A 19,128-nucleotide genomic window follows, 5' to 3' on the forward strand; every position below is an offset into this window, starting at 1 on the left:
GTATTTTTTAGTAGAGACGGGGTTTCACCGTGTTTGCCAGGATGGTCTCGATCTCCTGACCTCGTGATCCGCCTGTCTTGGCCTCCCAAAGTGCTGGGATTACAGGCTTGAGCCACTGCACCCGGCCCAGATACATCTCTTATTATTATTCTTTTATAATAAATTTCTCAGAATTGCTTCAGCGTTTATATCTATTATCCCACAAAGAAATGCCTGTTTAAAATAGTTGTGTTACACATATTTATTTGAGTTGTAGGTTGTTCATACTACTAAATAGTATTTAATTTTTACAGATCCCAAATATATTACTGTTAACGATGGAATTGTTCACCTTTTCATTTACTAGGTAGCTGCTGTAAGTACCATAGTAAATAGAGGGATAACACCCAAAGCTTTTGTGTTCAGAAACTATGGTCATTTTCCTGGAAACAACTCTCATTATTTGGGAGGCTGTCAGTATAAAATGTGGCAGGCCATTAGAGCCTCATCTGCTGCTCCAGGCTACTTTGCAGAATATGCATTGGGAAATGATCTTCATCAAGTAAGTTGACTTGTATGTCTTATGTTTTAAAATTTTACATGATTAAAAGAATCAGCACTTACTAAATGTCATTGATCTTCAGAAGGATCAACCTAGGAGACTTTCTTCTTTGTCTCTTCATATGTCAAAAGAGGAACAATTTAGGATATTTTTATTTGTTGTTTTTCTTAACAAGCCTCTGACATGCAAACACATTTTGGGAAAATTTTTGTGTGTTATATAGTGTGATTTGATAATTTTGATGGAAAAGTGAGAGTATGTATGATTAGCTTTCCAAACATGATAAAAATTAAAACCAATATACACTCCCTGAAAATGCAGAACCCAGTCTGTTTGACAGTTTGGGTGGGCATATTTTGAAGAAAGGGATACAGTAAAATAATAATAAATACTCATTAAGTTAGCTGTGTGCCAGACACTTATTTAGTGCTGTGCATGCGTTATCTCATTTAATCCTTGCTACTTATGAGGTAGAATTATTTCCATTTTACAAACAAGGAATTCGTGCCTTAGGAAAAGTTAAGTAACTGGATTAGTATCACAGCTGTTAAGTTACAGGGTTAGGATATTGTCTGTAATTATACTCTTTTAAATTCATGTTTAAATTATTTGTAAAGTTGAATATTATTTCTGGAAATTCTTTTTATGTTATGTAGACTTATTTACACTTTTCCTCTGTCAAGTTTTTCCAACTCTTTATGGAAATCTGAATTCATAACTTACACTAAATGCTAATAAAGCTTTAGAGCTGATACTTTGAAAGCTTATATTTTTATATATGCTTAATTTTTTATATTATCACTCATTTAAAGGAGTAGAATGAGAGGAATCTTGAAGTTTTTCTCTAGTCCCTAAAGTGTGTCTACTCTCTTTATTTGGTCAGATATCTGTTGAGAAAAAAATCTTATACTGTTGACAGGGATATTCAGATAGCATTCAAAAACTCATACATAGATCTATATAAACAACATGTCAACAATATAAACTTCAAAACTTTCAAATGGATCATTTAAATGTAAATGTCAACATTATAGCTAAAACATTTTTATCAATTTTATCTCATTTTGATACAATAGCTTATATATATTTTTAAATGTTATGGTCAGCTATTCCCATTTTCTTTTTAATCTTTAAGTAATATAATATTTGTAGCTAAGAGATTAAAATAGGATTCCTTTGTCTTTGGAGTCAGTTCAAACCATTTCTTACTTTGCAGAATCAGTCATTGTTGAATTATGTAAGGCACTTCCCCTTCTTGCTTTTCTTCTCTTTCTTCCACCCCCTCAGGGCAGAAAGTACTGGCTGCTGAGATTCTGATATTGATTTCAGGACTTAATGGTCAAAATAAAATTTTTATTAATATGTGGCTTACTATTTTTAACAACGATTTCCCCCTATTCATATGTACCATGTCATAAATTGAGAAATAATTTAGACAGTGTATGTAAAATACAATAGGATTTCTAAGTTATAACCTTAATATAGTGCTACAAACTTTCAGTTATGCCAATCAGTGAAAGTCTCAAATACTAAATAATTACATTTGGGGATCATGTGTTTTCCGCATTTCAAAAGAAGTTATCTCATTTTCTCTTTATTCTTTACCTAAGAGAAAGTAGTTCTAAAGTTTAACTCAGTACCGTTGAATATATATACCAAAGTAATTCAGCGGTTCCTTTTCCATTTCAGATAGATTAGTGATATTTCTGTTCATGCTTAGACATTTTTATATTGATGACCGTAATCCTTCAACTTATTTTGAGCCACAGATTAAAATAACTTCTTAAGGTTATTTGAATAAATAAATGTTATTTATAATTTACATAAATTTTTATGTAAAGCGTATAGCCACATGGGCAAAAAATATACTTTCATATAAATAAATAAGCTCCAGAAACATTGGCACATTTAATTAATAAAAGTATTCATGTGGAATCTGGAGCCCAAGAAACCTACTTAAGGAAGTATTTTTCTTACTATATATTCTCTTCCAAGACTTGAAGAAGAAATGGGGTATTTTTCCCTTCAACTGACAACTCAGAAGATTGATGGGAATATTTTAAGGTGTGAATGATCTTGGTTGCTTAAACAAAGAAAATATTCAAGTGAAGTCCTAATTCTTTCTAACCATTCAGAAGTTTTGCCAAGTTTAAAGTATCGTACTTACTACAACCTTCTCATCCTAAATTCTTTTAATAATTATATTTAATTATTACCAGTCTTATTTTGAAAATCCCTTTTAGCTGTCACATCTGACATATGTTTTAATGTAGTTACTTTGTATCCATTGTAGTAGAGGTTAATTAATATTCTATTTGAGCAATTATTGAAAGTAGTGATATAATTAAGAGTTATGAGTAGGTGAATGGGGAGATTTCATTTGCCTTTGACTATAAGAAGAAGATTATTACAAAATTTATAAGGTTCATTACAAGTCCTAGAAAATTATAAAGTGAGAAGAATTCTTTGTGAGTAGCTCCCAATCTCTCCCCATCTGCCCAAGTAGTAGCATAGTATGTACATTGGAAGTACTACTTTTTACACAAAATTATTCCATCTCTCTTTCCATCTCCACCTTCAAAATTAAATTGTTCATTCCTGTCTTTGGAGAAAGAATCTAATAAATTAGTTTACACTAGAGGTTTTGATGACCAATTCTGATATACATATTATTCCTACCAGGCCTTATTTATATCCTAAAAGTTTTTGTTCAGAGCTTAGGATACATAAACATAAATAAATTATGAAATTTTTGTTTAAACATTGCAGGTAAAGAGTGTTTTTAGCAGAAAGAACCTCACTGACACCTGCTAAATTATGCCTCTACCAAACCACAATTAATAATTTTCATTATAAATGGACAGAAATGTAGTGAGTGCTTACTCAGTGTCAGGCACTGTGCTAGCTGGGAAGGATATAAAGATTTTTAACCATAGTTGGTGTATTGTTTGTGCTTCCTGGATCCTGTCCTCAAATAGTTTAGACAAAAGAATGTAAACCCAGTTATAGAATAAGGTTAAAATGTAACCATCAACATATGTACAGGATTAAGAAGTACTATAGAGATGATTTATTCTGTCAGGGTCAGCTTAACAAAGAAGTTGTCATCTGACTTGATGTATAAAAAATGGGTCGTTGATTAGGGATAGAAAATGGGATAAGGAAGGGAAAATGGGGAGTGATTCCTCAATAGTTACAGAGTATGGGTCATAAAAATGTTTTGGAAATAGATTGTAGTGTCAAAATACAGTGGCTTACACCTGTAATCCCAGCACTTTGGGAGGTCGAGGCTGGAGGATCCCTTGAGCTCAGGAGTTTAAGACTAGCCTGCTGCAACATAGTGAGACCCTGTCTCTACCAAAAAAAGAAAAAAATATTAACAGGATGTGGTAGTCCACACCTGTAGTCCCAGCTACTCTGGAGGCTGAGGTGTGAGGATCACCTTAAGCCCAGAAGTTAAAGGTTACAGTGAATTGATCATGCCACTGCTATCCAGCCAGGACAACAGAGCAAGACCCTGCCTCAAAAAAAAGTAGATGGTGGTGATGTTCACAAAACATTATATAATTAATGCCACTTAATTGTACCCTTAAATATCATTTAAATGACCAATTTTGTGTCATATTTAATTTACCACAATAAAAAGCAAATTTTAAAAGAAACTAAGAAAAAAAGTCAGAAGCTAAGATAATAAAAAGGCATATCGACATTGTCCAGTGGTTACTTTCTGGTACGTGTTCTGACTTTGGATTTGAAGTGATTAAATATACATTAAAAGCAATAAAATGTATTTGTAAATTTTAGGCTATTAAGCACATGTACAGTATACTGCAGTTCAAACACAATCTGTGTGTTCCTCTAAGAGATAATAAGTAAATTATTCAATCAAGTCATTTATCAAGTCGATTTTACTTTGGTAGTTAGCAGTATGCCTGGCACATGCCATCTATAAAAAAATAACTGTAAATATGAATACTTGAATGAATGGAAAGGCTACAGGAACTACCATGGACCCAACATTAGCCCAATGACCTATTGATAGAATAGGCATCTGAAAAGAGGAGGCTAACTATAAAGCAGAGCTTAAGAGTTAGTGTGCCTCACCACTAGATTAGAGTGAGCCCAGAAACCTTAACTGCTGCACTTTTTTGATAAAAAGTGAGTAAAGTTTAAGGAACAGAAATTTACTTTGAAAAATGGTTAGCGAAACTACAGGAAACCTGCCAGTTTTTTGATTTGGGATTGATTTTGCAGTTATCGTTTCTTGCTAAAATTTGTTTGCCTCTTCATCTTTTCCCTTTTTTGTCTTTTCTGATCATCCTTATATAGGCTTTTATATAATGAAAATGTGTTTCATCTAAAATACCTACTTGATTAGAAGTTACACAGGGTATAACAAGTATAGAATTTAAGATTTAAATGGTTTAGTAAAAAAATAACGTTTTGTGCCAAATTAGAATTTAAATGTTACCTCTATCACGGGATAGGTATCATTCTAATAATCTGTTAATTGAAAACAAAAGAAAAAGTTGAAAGGATTAAATTCAAATTTGTACATGAGAAAGCCTTTAGGAAATAGCTTAATTATTACCACCTGCATTGAAGGAATCTAGATTTTTACAAAGTTCAGCAATACAAATATAAATATCTATCCAATTTATTACTTTCAACAAATGTATAAAGATAGCTAAATTTAAAACTAGTTCTTTTCAACTGGTGAATGGATAAACTATGGTATATTCAAATAATGGAATATTACTCAGCAATAAAAAGGAATGAATTACTGACATTCACAGAGACATAGATGAATCTCACAAGCATTCTGCTAAGTGAAAGAAACCAGACCCAAAAAACTTATGCTATATGATTCCATTCATTTTGATAACAAAGTTCAATGTGTGACCTTGAAGAGTAGTTGGATGAATAGGTTTTTGAAGTAAATGTGGCAACAAACCACCCATGCTAAAATGGAGAATAGAGCAAGCAATAAAAAGACGTGGCAAACTGCTTTTCTGAACGTCAACACAGCCCTGTGTATCCCAGTTATCTCAAGGGTATCACAAAGCTACACAATGGTGATAAATGGTGATAAATGACATTTGCCATAATAAAGGTCCGTTAGCCTCAGGCTGGTTATTCTATAACTAAAGAGCCAGTTAACTCTTTCTGGAAAGTGTTGTTAGTATTTAGGAACATTTCTATATATATTGATAGCTGCCTCCTAATGTGATCTTATTGATCCAACCAGAGTATTATTTGAGATACAGGTTTTTGAGAAAGTTGTTTTGTAATGCTATAAATGAAGACTTACCATAATCTGTGGTTTGCAAAATACTGCCACTCCCCCTAAAATAACTGAGCATAAATTTGTGAAAAGATGAGGAGTGTTCTTCACATTCCATGAGAAATTTTAGTAACAATAGTATACTTCATTAGTAGGGCAAAATCCTACATGATGTTTTTAATGGGACCTTCATGCCAGAGCACTAATGGTGGGGTAGATGATTTTCCACAAAGAAAACTACTTGGGAGAATTGATTATATTCCTATATACAAGCAGAGAATAATTGGAAATCAAAATTGTAACAAAAGCAGTATAGTTTACAGTAGATCCAAAAAATTAAGTACTTAGGTATAAATCTAAGAAAACAGAGAAAATCTGTATGTTGAAAACAGAAGATGAAAGAAATAAAAGAAGACCTAAAGAAATGGAAAGGCATACCGTGATTGAAAGTTGCTACATGGTAAAGATGTGAGTTATTCCTAAAGTGATCTATAAATATAATACAATGCCAATCAAAACTCTAGTAGGACTTTTCAAAAATTATACAGCCAGATTCTAAAATTTATATGGAAGGGCAGAGGAATGAGAATAGTTTAAACAATTTATTTATTTATTTATTTATTTAGAGACAGAGTCTCGCTCTGGCGCCCAGGCACAATCTCAGCTCACTGCAACCTCCACCTCCCAGGTTCAATTGATTCTCTTGCCTCAGCCTCCGGAGTAGCTGGGACTACAGGTGTGCACCACCACGCCCAGCTGATTGTTTGTATTTTTAGTAGAGACAAGGTTTCACTATGTTGTCCAGGCTGGTCTTGAACTCCTGGGCTCAGGCAATCTGCCTGCCTCAGCTCCCCCAAGTACTAGGATTACAGGCATGAGCCACTGCACCTGGCCTAAACAATTTTAAAAGAATAAAAAGTTTCAAGGAATCACACTACTCAATTTAAAAACTTACTCTAGAGGTACAGTAGTCATGGCAACTGTACCAGTGTGGTATTTGCATAAAGATAGATATATAGATAAATGGAATTAAATAGAGAGTTCGGAAATAGATCATACATATATGGCCATTTGATCTTGACAAAGATACAAAAGCAATTCAATGGAGAAAGGATAGTCTTTTCAGCAAAAATTGTGTTGAAACAATTGGTCATCTTTCTCTCTCCCTCTCTTTTCCCCTAACCCCCCACCACACACACAAACACACCCCAGAAACCGTGACCTAAACCTCACACATTATACAAAGATAATTCATAATGGATCGCAGTTCTAAATGTAAAACAAAACTGTGAAACTTTTAGAAGAAAAACTTGGTGACCTGGGTTAGGTGAAGACTTCTTACAATTATACTGAAATCATCATACATGAAATTAAAAAATTGATAGAGTGGACTTCATCAAAATTAAAAATTTAGTTCTACAAATATACTGCCAAGAAGATAAGGAGGCAAGCAACATACAGGAAGAAAATATTTTCAAATCCACATGTCCAACAAAGGAGTTATATCTAGAATATATAAGAAACTCTCAGAATTTAACAATATGAGCTAAAGACTCGAACAGACCCTTCAACACAGGATAAGGGGATGGCAGATGAGGGTGTGAAAAGACATCCAGCATCATTAGGCATTGAGGAATTGCAAATTAAAACAATGATGAAATGCCACCACATATCTGTTAAAGTGGTTAAAATAATATGGACAATACCAAGTATTACTGTAATAAGATGTGGAGCAACTGGAACTTTTAGACATTGATGGTGGGAATGCAAAATGGACAACCACTTTGAAAATGTTTTGGCAGTTTCTTATAAAGTTAAACGTATGCTTACCATATGATCCAACAATCTCACTCGTGAGTATTCACTCTAGAGAAATGAAAATTTACATCCATGCAAAATCCTGTACTCACATGTTTATAGCAGCTTCTTTATTCGTGACAGTCAAATGCTGGAAACAACCCAGAGGTCCTACAATGGATGAATGAATGAACTGTGTGGTACCTCCATACAATCAGCAGTAAAAAGGAGTAAACTATTGATACATGCAACTACTTGGATTAGTCTCAATGACATGCTCAGAAAGAGAAGGCAGCTTAAGGCAGTCCCATATTGTATTATTCCATTTCTATGACATCCTTAAAAAATCAAAGCTGTAGTGGTAGAAAACAGATCAGTGGTTGTCAAGGGTTATGGGTGGGAGGAGGGGTGCCTACAAAGAGATAACATGAGAGAGTTTTTGGGGGTGATGGAACTATTCTGTATCTTGATTGTGGTAATAGTTACACAAATCTATATGCGTTAAAGTTCATAGAGCTGCATACCAAAGTTAATTTTACTGTATAATCTGAAAAATTAAAATATTTTACAGTGAAACGAGCTGCTTTACAAGGTTGTAAGCACCATATTACTGAAAATGTTTAAGAATGCTGTCAAAAATTGTTTAAGGCTATATATGGGAGACTGAACTAGGGTAATTCCAAGGTCTGTTAGAATTATCAGCAGTGATAGTGCTGATTCCAAGGAGATGCCAAGCACCAGTGACATCAAAAATCATTCGAGTTTACTCAGGTTGTTTACCACTGAAAAATACCTTTTCCTGTACTCAGCAGACAGTTAACTGGCATAGATGGGAGCTGAACAGGAGAAGGAGGCTGAGCAGTCACCTAAACCATTTTAAATCAGATATGTTTTTCTTGATTTAATTTGGTTTAGTTTGGTTTGTTTTTGAGACAAGGTCTTGATCTGTCGCCCAGGCTAGAGTGCAGTGGTGTGATCTCAGCTCACTGCAGCCTCGACCTCCTGGGCACTTCTCCTACCTCAGCCTCCTGAATAGCTGTGACTACAGGCTTGTACACCATGCCTGGCTAATTTTATTTTTTTTGTAGAGACCAGGTCTCCCTATGTTGCTCAGGCTGGTCTTGAACTCCTGGACTCAAGCGATTCTCCTGCCTCAGCCTCCCAAAGTGCTGAGATTACAGGCATGAACCACCATGCTCAGCATATTTTTCTAGATTTTAAATACAATCTAATGTTGATGATGTAATGTATTTTCATACGGTTCTGCAGTACATTTTATTATAGTTTGACCATAATTTTATCTACTTTTATGCTAGTACATTTTTATAGTGCTCTATCAGCATATTTTATTAATACCTTTGTTTACTTTTGAATTCTTCAAAATAATACTGATTATTGATAAATACTTAGAAATATAAAGTTTTGTCTATGTTTACTTTATATCTGCATTATAATGAATGTGATCCATTGAAATTGTATTGTTAATAGAATTTCAACTAACTTAGAATTATTTGGTTATATTTGACTTGTGAGAGAAGAACTAATTTTGTTTGGTAGAACCACAGTTCTTTCTGTTAGGCTTTAACTAGAACCTGCATTAACCACTAAATAAGATAATGTGTCTTTGAAAAGTAATTCAGTTCATTTCAATATTTTTTAGCAAAATATGCAAAGCAACTAAGAAGTTCAAAGAACTTTCATAATAGGAAATGAAAACTTAATAAAAAGTTTCTTTATGAGGCCAATGAGTCTTCACATGAATTTTTTTGCAGCTGTAGTCTATAAAAGAAATGTACTTTTAAGGAACCTCTTAGTTTTAAATAATTTATTTAACTTATTACATAGTTCCGCTTTCCCTGTGAGTCAGTTTTAAGAGTTTCTTTTTTTAACTTGTATTTTGCAGGATGGAGGTTTGCTTCTGAATAACCCTTCGGCTTTAGCTATGCATGAGTGTAAATGTCTTTGGCCAGATGTCCCGTTAGAGTGCATAGTATCCCTGGGCACCGGACGTTATGAGAGTGATGTGAGAAACACGGTAACACACACAAGCCTGAAAACCAAACTTTCTAATGTTATCAACAGTGCTACAGATACAGAAGGTTAGTCTTGTTTGCTGTTTAAAATACTTCAACTTCTAGCATTCTAGCAGTTTTTTGGTGGCATATGTTGGTCCTAACTGCAAAGGCATATGATATGTCTGTATTGTGGGTTTAGGAAGGACATGGGAGCAAACATTTTGTTGTTTTCCTTTCTCACTTGTTTCTTGTTAGGTGACTCTAGAACAGAGACTGTTTTCCATTTGAAAGCTAGTGCTCCCTTTGCCCACTTACTGTTGGAGAAGTGCCTGAAGCTGGATAGCACAACATTTTATTGGAGACTCTGAAGCCAGTTAAGAAAGGGAAAAGCAACAAAACGAGTCAGATTGGTTCAAACATATACATGATAGCAAAGATTTAGAGTAAAGGGCATTCGATTATTTAATACTGTGAAGGCAAACTGGAATGAGAATGTGCTCTTGCTTTTACTCTTGCTGCCCCTATAGTTTAGTCTTCATACAGAGGCCAAAGTCATCCTTTTAAAATGCAAATTAGGTTGGGCACAATGGCTCACACCAGTAATCCCAGCACTTTGGGAGGCCGAGGCGGTTGGATCACTTGAGGTCAGGAGTTTAAGACCAGCCTCATCAATGTGGTAGAACCCCGTCTCTACTAAAAATACAAAAAATTAGCCAGGCATGGTGGTATACATCTGTAATCTCAGCTCCTTGGGAGGCTGAGGCAGCAGAATCACTTGAGCCTTGGAGGCAGAGGTTGCAGTGAGCCAAGATCGCACCACTGTACTCCAGCCTGGGCTACAAAGCAAGACTCCGTCTCAAAAAAAAAAAAAAAAATGTCTGTCTCCTTCTCAAAACCCTCTTTCAAGTGTGTACCTTCTCTAAAGTGTGTCTAACCATGCTTTAATTCTTGCTGGTCACCAAACTTGCTAAGAACTCTCCTACCTCAGGACCTCTGTAGTTGCTGTACTCTCTGTCTATAAGGCCATTTCCCCGGATAGGCACTTGACTCTTATTTCATTCAGGTCTCTGTTGAAATGTCAGAGGGACCTCAGAGAAACCTTTCCTGACTGCTTTTCCATCTTCCTTATCATCTCGATCTAATTTCTTAGCCTGCTTCTTTTTCTCTCTTTCTCTTACAGCATTTATCTCATTATAATTATATATGACATATTTGATTGTTTACTTACCATCCTTCTGTCCCACAAGAATGCAAGGCAAGAATGTATCCAATTTACTTTGACTTATCCAGTTTGCTATTGACTCCAGTGCCTGGCATATAGTAGGCATTCAGTGAGCATATGTTGAATTTCTGGTTTTGGCCTTGAGGTGTTTGTGTGTGTGTGTGTGTGTGTTTTTCTTAGAAACAGGATCTCACTTTGTTGCCCAGGCTGGAATGCAGTGACAATCATAGCTCACTGAAGCCTCAGACTCTTGGGCTCAAACAGTCCTCCCACCTTAGCCTCCTGAGTAGCTGGGACTACAGGTGCATACCACTGCACCCAGCTAATTTTTTAGACCTTTTTTTTAGAGATGGAGTCTCCCTCTGTTGCCCAGGCTGGTCTTGAGCTCCTGGCTTTAAGTGATCCTCCTGCCTTGGCCTTCCAAAGTGCTAGGATTACTAGCATGGGCCACTGGGCCTTGCCTTGAGGTTTAGCTTTCCTCATTTTACTATTTCGTTTTTAGTTATTGGGTGAAACGTTTTATTAAAAAAAAAAATTAACACTTAATAGCTCCTTGTATTTGAACCTCATTCTTTTCATATCAGCATATTATTGGCCAAGTCATTAACATAAGTGAGAATCTTAAACTCCCCGCTGAGGACTTTTATTCATTGAATGAAAACCCAGAAAAAGTTCATATGCTAGATTTTTCCCTATCTGAAATTTTGTTGCCAGATCAGTAAAATACTCTTTTTTTTCCCAGCTTTATTGAGGTCAGACTGACATAAAAATTGTATATATTTAAGTTGTACAACACATTGTTTTATTATAAGTATACCTTGTATAATGATTCCCATAATCCAGCTGATAACCTTATCTGTCACCTGACATCGTTACTGTTTTGTGTGTGCCTGGTAAGAACACTAAAGATTTACTCCCTTAGCAAATTTCAAGTAAGCAATACATAATACATTGTTATTAACTATAGTTACCATGCTGTACGTCAGATCTCTAATAGGTAGTCATAACTGAAAATTTGTACCCTTTGACCAACATCTCCCCGTTTCTCCCACTCCCCAGTGTCTGACAACCACCATTCTCCTCTCTTTTTTTTAATTTCAACTATTTTAGATTCCACATAAAAGTGTTACCATGCACTACTCGTTTTCCTGTGTCTGGCTTAGTTCCCTTAGCAGAATATCTTCCAGGTTCATCCATGTTGTCGCAAGTGGCAGGATTTCCTTCTTTTTTATGGCAGAATAGGATTCTTGTGTGTGTATATACTGTCATTTCTTTATCCATTCATCCATGGACACAGGTTGTTTTCATATCTTGGCTATTATGAATAATGCAGTGAACATGGGTGTGCAGCTATCCCTTCAAGATAACAATTTAATTTCCTTCAGATATATACCTGGAGTGGGATTGCTGGATCATGTTGTAGTTCTCTTTTTAATTTTTTGAGGAACCTCCATACTGTTTTCCGTAGTGGCTGTACCAATTTACATTCCCATAAACAGTTTACAAGGGTTTCCTTTTCCCCACGTCCTTGCCAACACCTATTATCTCTTGTCTTTTTGATAACAGCCAACCTAACAGGTGTAAGATGCGATCTCATTGTGATTTTTGATTCACATTTCCCTGACGGCTCAATAAAATATCCTTACCATAAGCCATTTGCTGAGACAGGTGACTTTAGTTGGGCAGTCTCATAAGAGTTAAGTCTGTACTTTTTGCAAACCATGTAATGGGCTTATTTAGAATTTTCAAGAAACATGAAATGTTGCCTCAGTGTACCTGCACTTAGAGACAAATAAGTAAAAATTTAATAAACTCAGTTAACTTTGAAAAAGATATAACAAGAATTATATTGAAACATGTACTTACTGATACTAAATTGCTCTTGGCCTACAAAAACAACAATTTCATAGGGTTTAATATGTGGTGAATTGCTAAATAAATGGTAAATGATTGTAAGTGATTAAGACTATGAATTAAGAAGAGGAATGAGAAAACTTGATTGGTGTAGACAGTTTATAAGATGTAAAGTAGACTTGATGTGGATCTTAAAGGATATATAGGATTTGGACATTTTAAAAGAGAGTGAAGACTTCCTCTTCTGGACATCATAAAATATTAGGGACCAGATATTTCCTCTTTCCTTAAACAACTAGAAAAGTAGACAGAACAATGGTTTTCAGACATTAGATAACAGGTAACATGAGACAGTGATCTCTGAAAGGAGAATGAATGAGGTCATCACTGCTATTGTCCAGCTTGTTGCCTGAAAAGAATTTCTATACTATAGCATAGGGAGGGGGCACCAGAAAAGTAGGGCAGTCTCTTAAAGTTGGAGAAACAAAGTTTGTAGTTCAAGGAGGTCAAGGAAACTAAAATTTGTGGGCTATGTGCAAGATCTGAACAGCGAAAACTACCAAACATTACTGAGATAAATTAAAGACCTAAATAAATAAATAGATATACTGTGTTCATGAATTGGAAATCTTAGTATTGTTAAGGTATCACATCACAAATTGATCTATAGATTCAATACAATTCCTGTCAAAATCCAAGCAGGCTTTTGAGGGATAGAGATTAACAAGCTGACTGTAAAATGTATATGGATATGCAAAGGACCCAGGATAGTGGTCTCCAGCCTCTTTGGTCCCAAGGACTGGTTTCGTGGAAGATAGTTTTTCCACGGATCGGGGCGGGGAGGGGAGGGATCGTTTTGGGATAATTCAAGCACATTACATTTATTGTATGCTTTATTTCTAGTATTGCATTGTAATATATAATGAAATAAGTATACAGCTCACCATAATGTAGAATTGGGAGCCCCGAGCTTGTTTTCCTGCAACCAGATGGTCTCATCTAGGGGTGATGGGAGACAGTGGCAGATCATTAGGCATTAGATTCACATAAGGAGCACACAACCTAGATCCCTTGCATGCTCAGTTCACAATAGGGTTTGTACTCCTATGAGAATCTCATGCCACCACTGATCTGACAGGAGGTGGAGCTGAGGCTGTAATGCAAGTGATGGGGAGTGACTGTAAATACAGATGAAGCTTTGCTTACTGGCCCTGCCACTCACCCCCTGCTGTGCAGCCCAGGGGTTGGGGACCCCTGACCTAGAATATCTGACACAATTTTGGAAAAAAAAAAAAAAGTTGGAGGACTTACATCTGCTGATTTAAAGACTATAAAACTACATTAAGCAAGGAACTGTGGTGTTCGAATAAAGATAGACATATAAATCAATGGTATGTAATAGTCCAGAAATTGATTTATACATGTAAACTCAAAAGACTTTTTACAGAGGTGTTAAGGTAACTCAGTGGGAAAGGATAGACTTTTCAACAAATGGTCCAGGATGATTAGATACCTATATCCACAGTGTTGACCTTTACCCTTTGCACCATACACAAAAGTAACTTGGAATGCATCACAGTCGTTCATGGCTACTATGCAGAAATACAATTGATTTTTTTCTATTGACCTTATATAACTTCAGACTTGCTGAACTCACCTATTCTAGTAGCTTTTTATAGCTTTCTTAAAATTGTCAACATAGGCAACCAGGTTGTCTGTAGAGTTTTACTTCTTCCTTTTTAATCTACATGCCCTTCATTTCCTTTTAATGCCTTACGGCACTGAAAAGGACCTTCCAGTACAATGCTAACTGGAAGTTGTGAGCCTAGACATCTTACCCTGTTCCTGATCTTAGATGGAAACCTGAATCTAAGAGGTGAAACTATAAAACTTATAGAAGAATATGCTGGAGAAAATCTTAATGACCTTGGGTAGGTCAGATTTTTTAGATAGGACATAGAAAATATGAACCAGAGAGGAAAGAAAGAGATAAATTAGACTTTGAATTGTAAATTCTGCTCTTTAAAAGATACTTTTTATGAAATGAAAATGCAAGTCATACACTAAGAGAAAATATTGGTAAAACATGTATCTGACCCATCATGAGGTATAAATTTATAATCAGATTCAAAATAGATAGAGAATTCTCATATATGTGTATATATGTATATATACGTGTTATGTATAAAAAATATGGCCGGGTATGGTGGTTCACACCTGTAATCCCAGCACTTTGGGTGAATCAGTTGAGCCCAGAAGTTTGAGAGCAGCCTGGTCAATATAGTGAGATCCCATCGCTACAGAAAAATAAAAAACTATCTGGGCATGGTGGCACACACCTGTAGTCCCAGCTACTTGGGAGGCCGAGGCAGGAGGATCACTTGAGCCCAGGAGTTGGAGGTTGCGGTGAGCCATGATTGCACCACTGTCAGATATATAGGACACAGTGATCTCAGTGAAAAAATGGGCAAAAGATTTGAACAGACACTTCATTGAAGAAGATATACAAATGACTAATAAGTACATGAAAACCTTCTCAACATAATTAGTCATTAGGGAAATGAAAATTAAACCACAAGATAACACTACCTCTGCAATGCAAAACTTAAGACTTGACATACTAACTTTGGGCAAAGATGTAGAGCAGTGAGAACTCTAATATATTAGCGGTTAAAATACAAAAATGGAAGACAGTGTGGCAGGTTTTTTTTTTTAATAAGCATACCGTTTACCATATGAACCAGCAATTTTATTCCTGGGTTTTTGCCCAAGGGAAATGCAATCATATGCACATGAAGACTTATGTGTAAATGTTTATAATAGAGTTATTTCTAGTAGCTAAAAACTGAAGAGAGCCAGACCAGAACTGCAGAGAACAAATTGTGTTGTATCTATACAATGGAACACCATTTAGCAATGAAAAGAAAGGAACTACTGATTTATGCTACAACATGGATGAATCTCAGAAGTATTTTGCCATGTAAAAGAAGGTAGATACTTGTGATTTTGTTTGTATGAAATTCTAGAAAAGGGAAAGCTGGCACCAACTATAAAGAGGCTTAAAGGAAATTTTACAGTGATGGAAATGGCTATGTCATGATTATTGTGCTTACACAAGTGTGTACATTTGTCAAAAGTTGTCAAACTGTACAGTTAAAATTGGTGAATTGCACTGGATGTAAATGATATGTCAATGAAGATGATCCCAAAAAATTAAAAACAACAAAAAAAGGAAGATTGGAAAGGGCATTTCAGCAGTGGTGAACAGTATGACCAAAAGCATAGAGAGAATACAACAAGTAAACTAATTTTACAGAATAATGTGTTTTGGAAGATGAATTTTATCTTGTAGTTTTACCCATTACTGTGGATTACTTCTACTGTTAGTTTGAATAATGAAATTAGTGAATCTTTGTAATGTGCCTAAAAAGAAGATAATTTTAAATAAAGATAAGTTAACAGTTCATTGCTCACTTTATCCCCTCTATTCTTCTCCCCCTATCCTTTTCTTTTTTGCTTTAACAGAAGTCCATATAATGCTTGATGGCCTGTTACCTCCTGACACCTATTTTAGATTCAATCCTGTAATGTGTGAAAACATACCTCTAGATGAAAGTCGAAATGAAAAGCTGGATCAGCTGCAGTTGGAAGGGTTGAAATACATAGAGAGAAATGAACAAAAAATGAAAAAAGTTGCAAAAATATTAAGTCAAGAAAAAACAACTCTGCAGAAAATTAATGATTGGATAAAATTAAAAACTGATATGTATGAAGGCCTTCCATTCTTTTCAAAATTATGATGAGTATCTGCATATGGTCTCATAAATGAAGCCCTGTTCAGAAGATCCACCACTTTCAATAAGGAATTGTGGGATTCGACATGAGTTAACTTTGAAATACTTATGAATTCTGGAGAATCCTGAAAAAGATGGTGCTTCGACCAGCTTGCACAGCACAGAGAATATTCTTGGTTACAGAATTCATATGGGAACTAGGCTTTTAAGATGTTAATAATTAACTAAGCTTTAGTAACCTTACTGTGCTAGTTGGTTTTAGTAGATATGGGTGTTATATTGTTTGATGTTTGAAAATTTATTAATATATATGCCAAACAAGAAACCGAAAGCTATATTGTACTTTGTGTTTTCACTTTAGTCCTCACAATCATGTTAAATTTATGTGATCATTGATTTTATTTCATATGGAAAAGCTAATTTCTTCTTAAATTTACATTACCTAATCTCACTAGCTACGTTCTCCAATCCACACTGCCTTTATTGTAATATCGTCTAAATAGATGCAGAAAATGGAATTTTCTCTATTAAAGTATTTTACATTTGAAATATGAAAGAACCAGATACAGTTTTCTATTCAAATATGTTTATTTTAACATTGGTTAAAAAAAGTGAAGTTCCAGTCAACCACTTTTTAACCCCTAAAATTTCAAGATAATGCTGTATTAACTTTTCCAGATCTAACACTAGCTTATTCTTCCCTGTTATAAAATGGTTTGAACTTACTGAGAAAATATTCCTATCATTAACAAAAATAAACTATTTAAATCTGTTAAAAGGCTAATGTCATTTTAAAATTAATTTTTGTTCATAATGTAGCTCCCCTTTAGCCTTTGAATACACCTGGCAGCAGTATGCTTAAAAATTATAAGTTAGGGCGTGGCGTGTTAGCTCACACCTGTAATCCCAGCACTTTGAGAGGCCGAGGCAGGCAGATCACCTGACGTCAGGAGTTGAAGACCAGCCTGGCCAACACGGTGAAACCCCATCTCTAATAAAAATACAAATATTAGCCAAGCATGGTGGCGCACGACTATAGTCCCAGCTACTCGGGAGGCTAAGGCAGGAGAATGGCTTGAACCTAAGAGACGGAGGTTGCAGTGAGCTGAGATACCGCCACTGCACTCCAGCCTGGGCAACAGAGCAAGACTCTGTCTCAAAAAAAAAAAAAAAGAAGTTACCTTTCTTTTAACTCCTTTGAACTGTCTGGATTTCACAGAAGTTGATAAGATGCACTTACATGGAACATTGTTTATGCCAAACAAATTCATCTTTGTTGTATCTATTTGTCACACAAATCCTTACATGGAATATTTAGATTTCTCAAGAAAAATGAAACAAAGGTAAGTGCCCCTTGTTTTAGACATATAAACTAAAGCTAGACCCGGTTGCCCAGATAGTCATATTGCTTCTTTGCAATGTCAGTTCACAGAGGCTGTGAGATGTGTTTCAAGGAGTGGAGTTGAGAGTCTGGATGCTAATCCTGTCTTTGCTGCAAGAACCATTCTGTTTGTGATCCTGAGGAAGACAAATGTCTGTAGACTTTGCGTATCCCATTTGTAAACTGAGGGAAGTTAGCTGTAAAATTTTCTAATATCTGAGTTATATAAACTTTATGCAGCTAAGAACTTGTAAATGCAAGAAAAATACAAATAATTGGAAATCAGAATATTTCTGGGAATTCTTCGTAATAAAGCAAATTTCAAGCACAGTAAAGTAATATTTATGCATATTTACATATTTGCACCTCATCATAAGGTCAGTCTAGTCCTAAACTGATGTAGTTCATCTGTTTTAAAGCTGAAGTTAACTATTTCCCTTATTTGTGCTTGACTTATTTCTTTCTTAAATAAGGCATTACACAGGTGAACTCTGGCCATGGCTTCTTTTTTTTTTTTTTTTCTTTTTTTAAGTTTCCCATGTATACAACTCAGTCCTTTTTGTACTGACACCTAATATAAGCCATGTAGCATGGCACCTACATATGCGCCTTGCCATCCCTATTTCTTTAGCTCTTTTCACTCTCAAACAAAAGGCAAACCCAGTTGTGTGGTGCACCAGTTTTCAGCCATTCTTGTCCTCATTTGTACTTGAAACTGGTTATCTGAAGAACTGTAATTTACCTGAGATAACCCTCATTTTATAACAAGGCCAGTGCTTGCGTTATCCAAAGGAACCCAAAAAGTAAATTCTGCAAATAATACAGAACAGCAATAGGAAGAGATGTGAAAAAGAATTTTCAGTCTTATACAGGTAGAATATTTGCCCTTTTCAAAAAGGCAAAGAGGAAGAATGGTCTATTTTATAAATATAAAAAATTCCTCAACTCCTATCTTCAAAATATAGAATAAAAATTGTTTTAATGCTCAAGTTTTCCTGAGTGTCTCGGAAGTCTTATTTCTATAGTAAATGGTGTACTGGTAATATTTCAGTTCCATTCTTGTTGCAGATACTATTCTTTATTAAAAATAGTACTTCACAGCCAGGGACAGTGGCTCACACCTGTAATCCCAGCACTTTTGGAGGCACAGGCAGGTGGATCACTTGAGGTCAGGAGTTCGAGACCAGCCTGACCAACATGGTGAAACCTCATCTCTACTAAAAATACAAAAATTAGGCCA

General features: G+C 35.3%; 1 protein-coding gene across 6 annotated transcripts in view; it reads left to right on the top strand.

Annotated features, from left to right (window-relative positions):
* PNPLA8 (patatin-like phospholipase domain containing 8) overlaps positions 1-17,274 on the top strand; it is a 55,854-nt gene extending 38,580 nt beyond the window's left edge. For 4 of the 6 annotated variants that reach the window (XM_011948186.1, XM_011948182.1, XM_011948183.1 and 1 more), the window contains 3 exons: positions 347-541; positions 9,526-9,721; positions 16,239-17,058. In XM_011948186.1, the coding sequence (XP_011803576.1) occupies positions 347-541; positions 9,526-9,721; positions 16,239-16,513 (666 nt within the window). In that variant the 3' untranslated portion in view covers positions 16,514-17,058. Of the gene's footprint in view, positions 1-346; positions 542-9,525; positions 9,722-16,238 lie in introns of all 6 variants that reach the window. The other 2 variants (XM_011948185.1, XM_011948184.1) reach the window with 1 other exon arrangement.
* The last annotated feature ends 1,854 nt before the right edge of the window (positions 17,275-19,128 follow it).

This window comes from Colobus angolensis, unplaced genomic scaffold (genome assembly GCF_000951035.1).
Source record: "Colobus angolensis palliatus isolate OR3802 unplaced genomic scaffold, Cang.pa_1.0 Scaffold275, whole genome shotgun sequence".
NCBI classification, from domain to species: Eukaryota; Metazoa; Chordata; class Mammalia; order Primates; family Cercopithecidae; genus Colobus; species Colobus angolensis.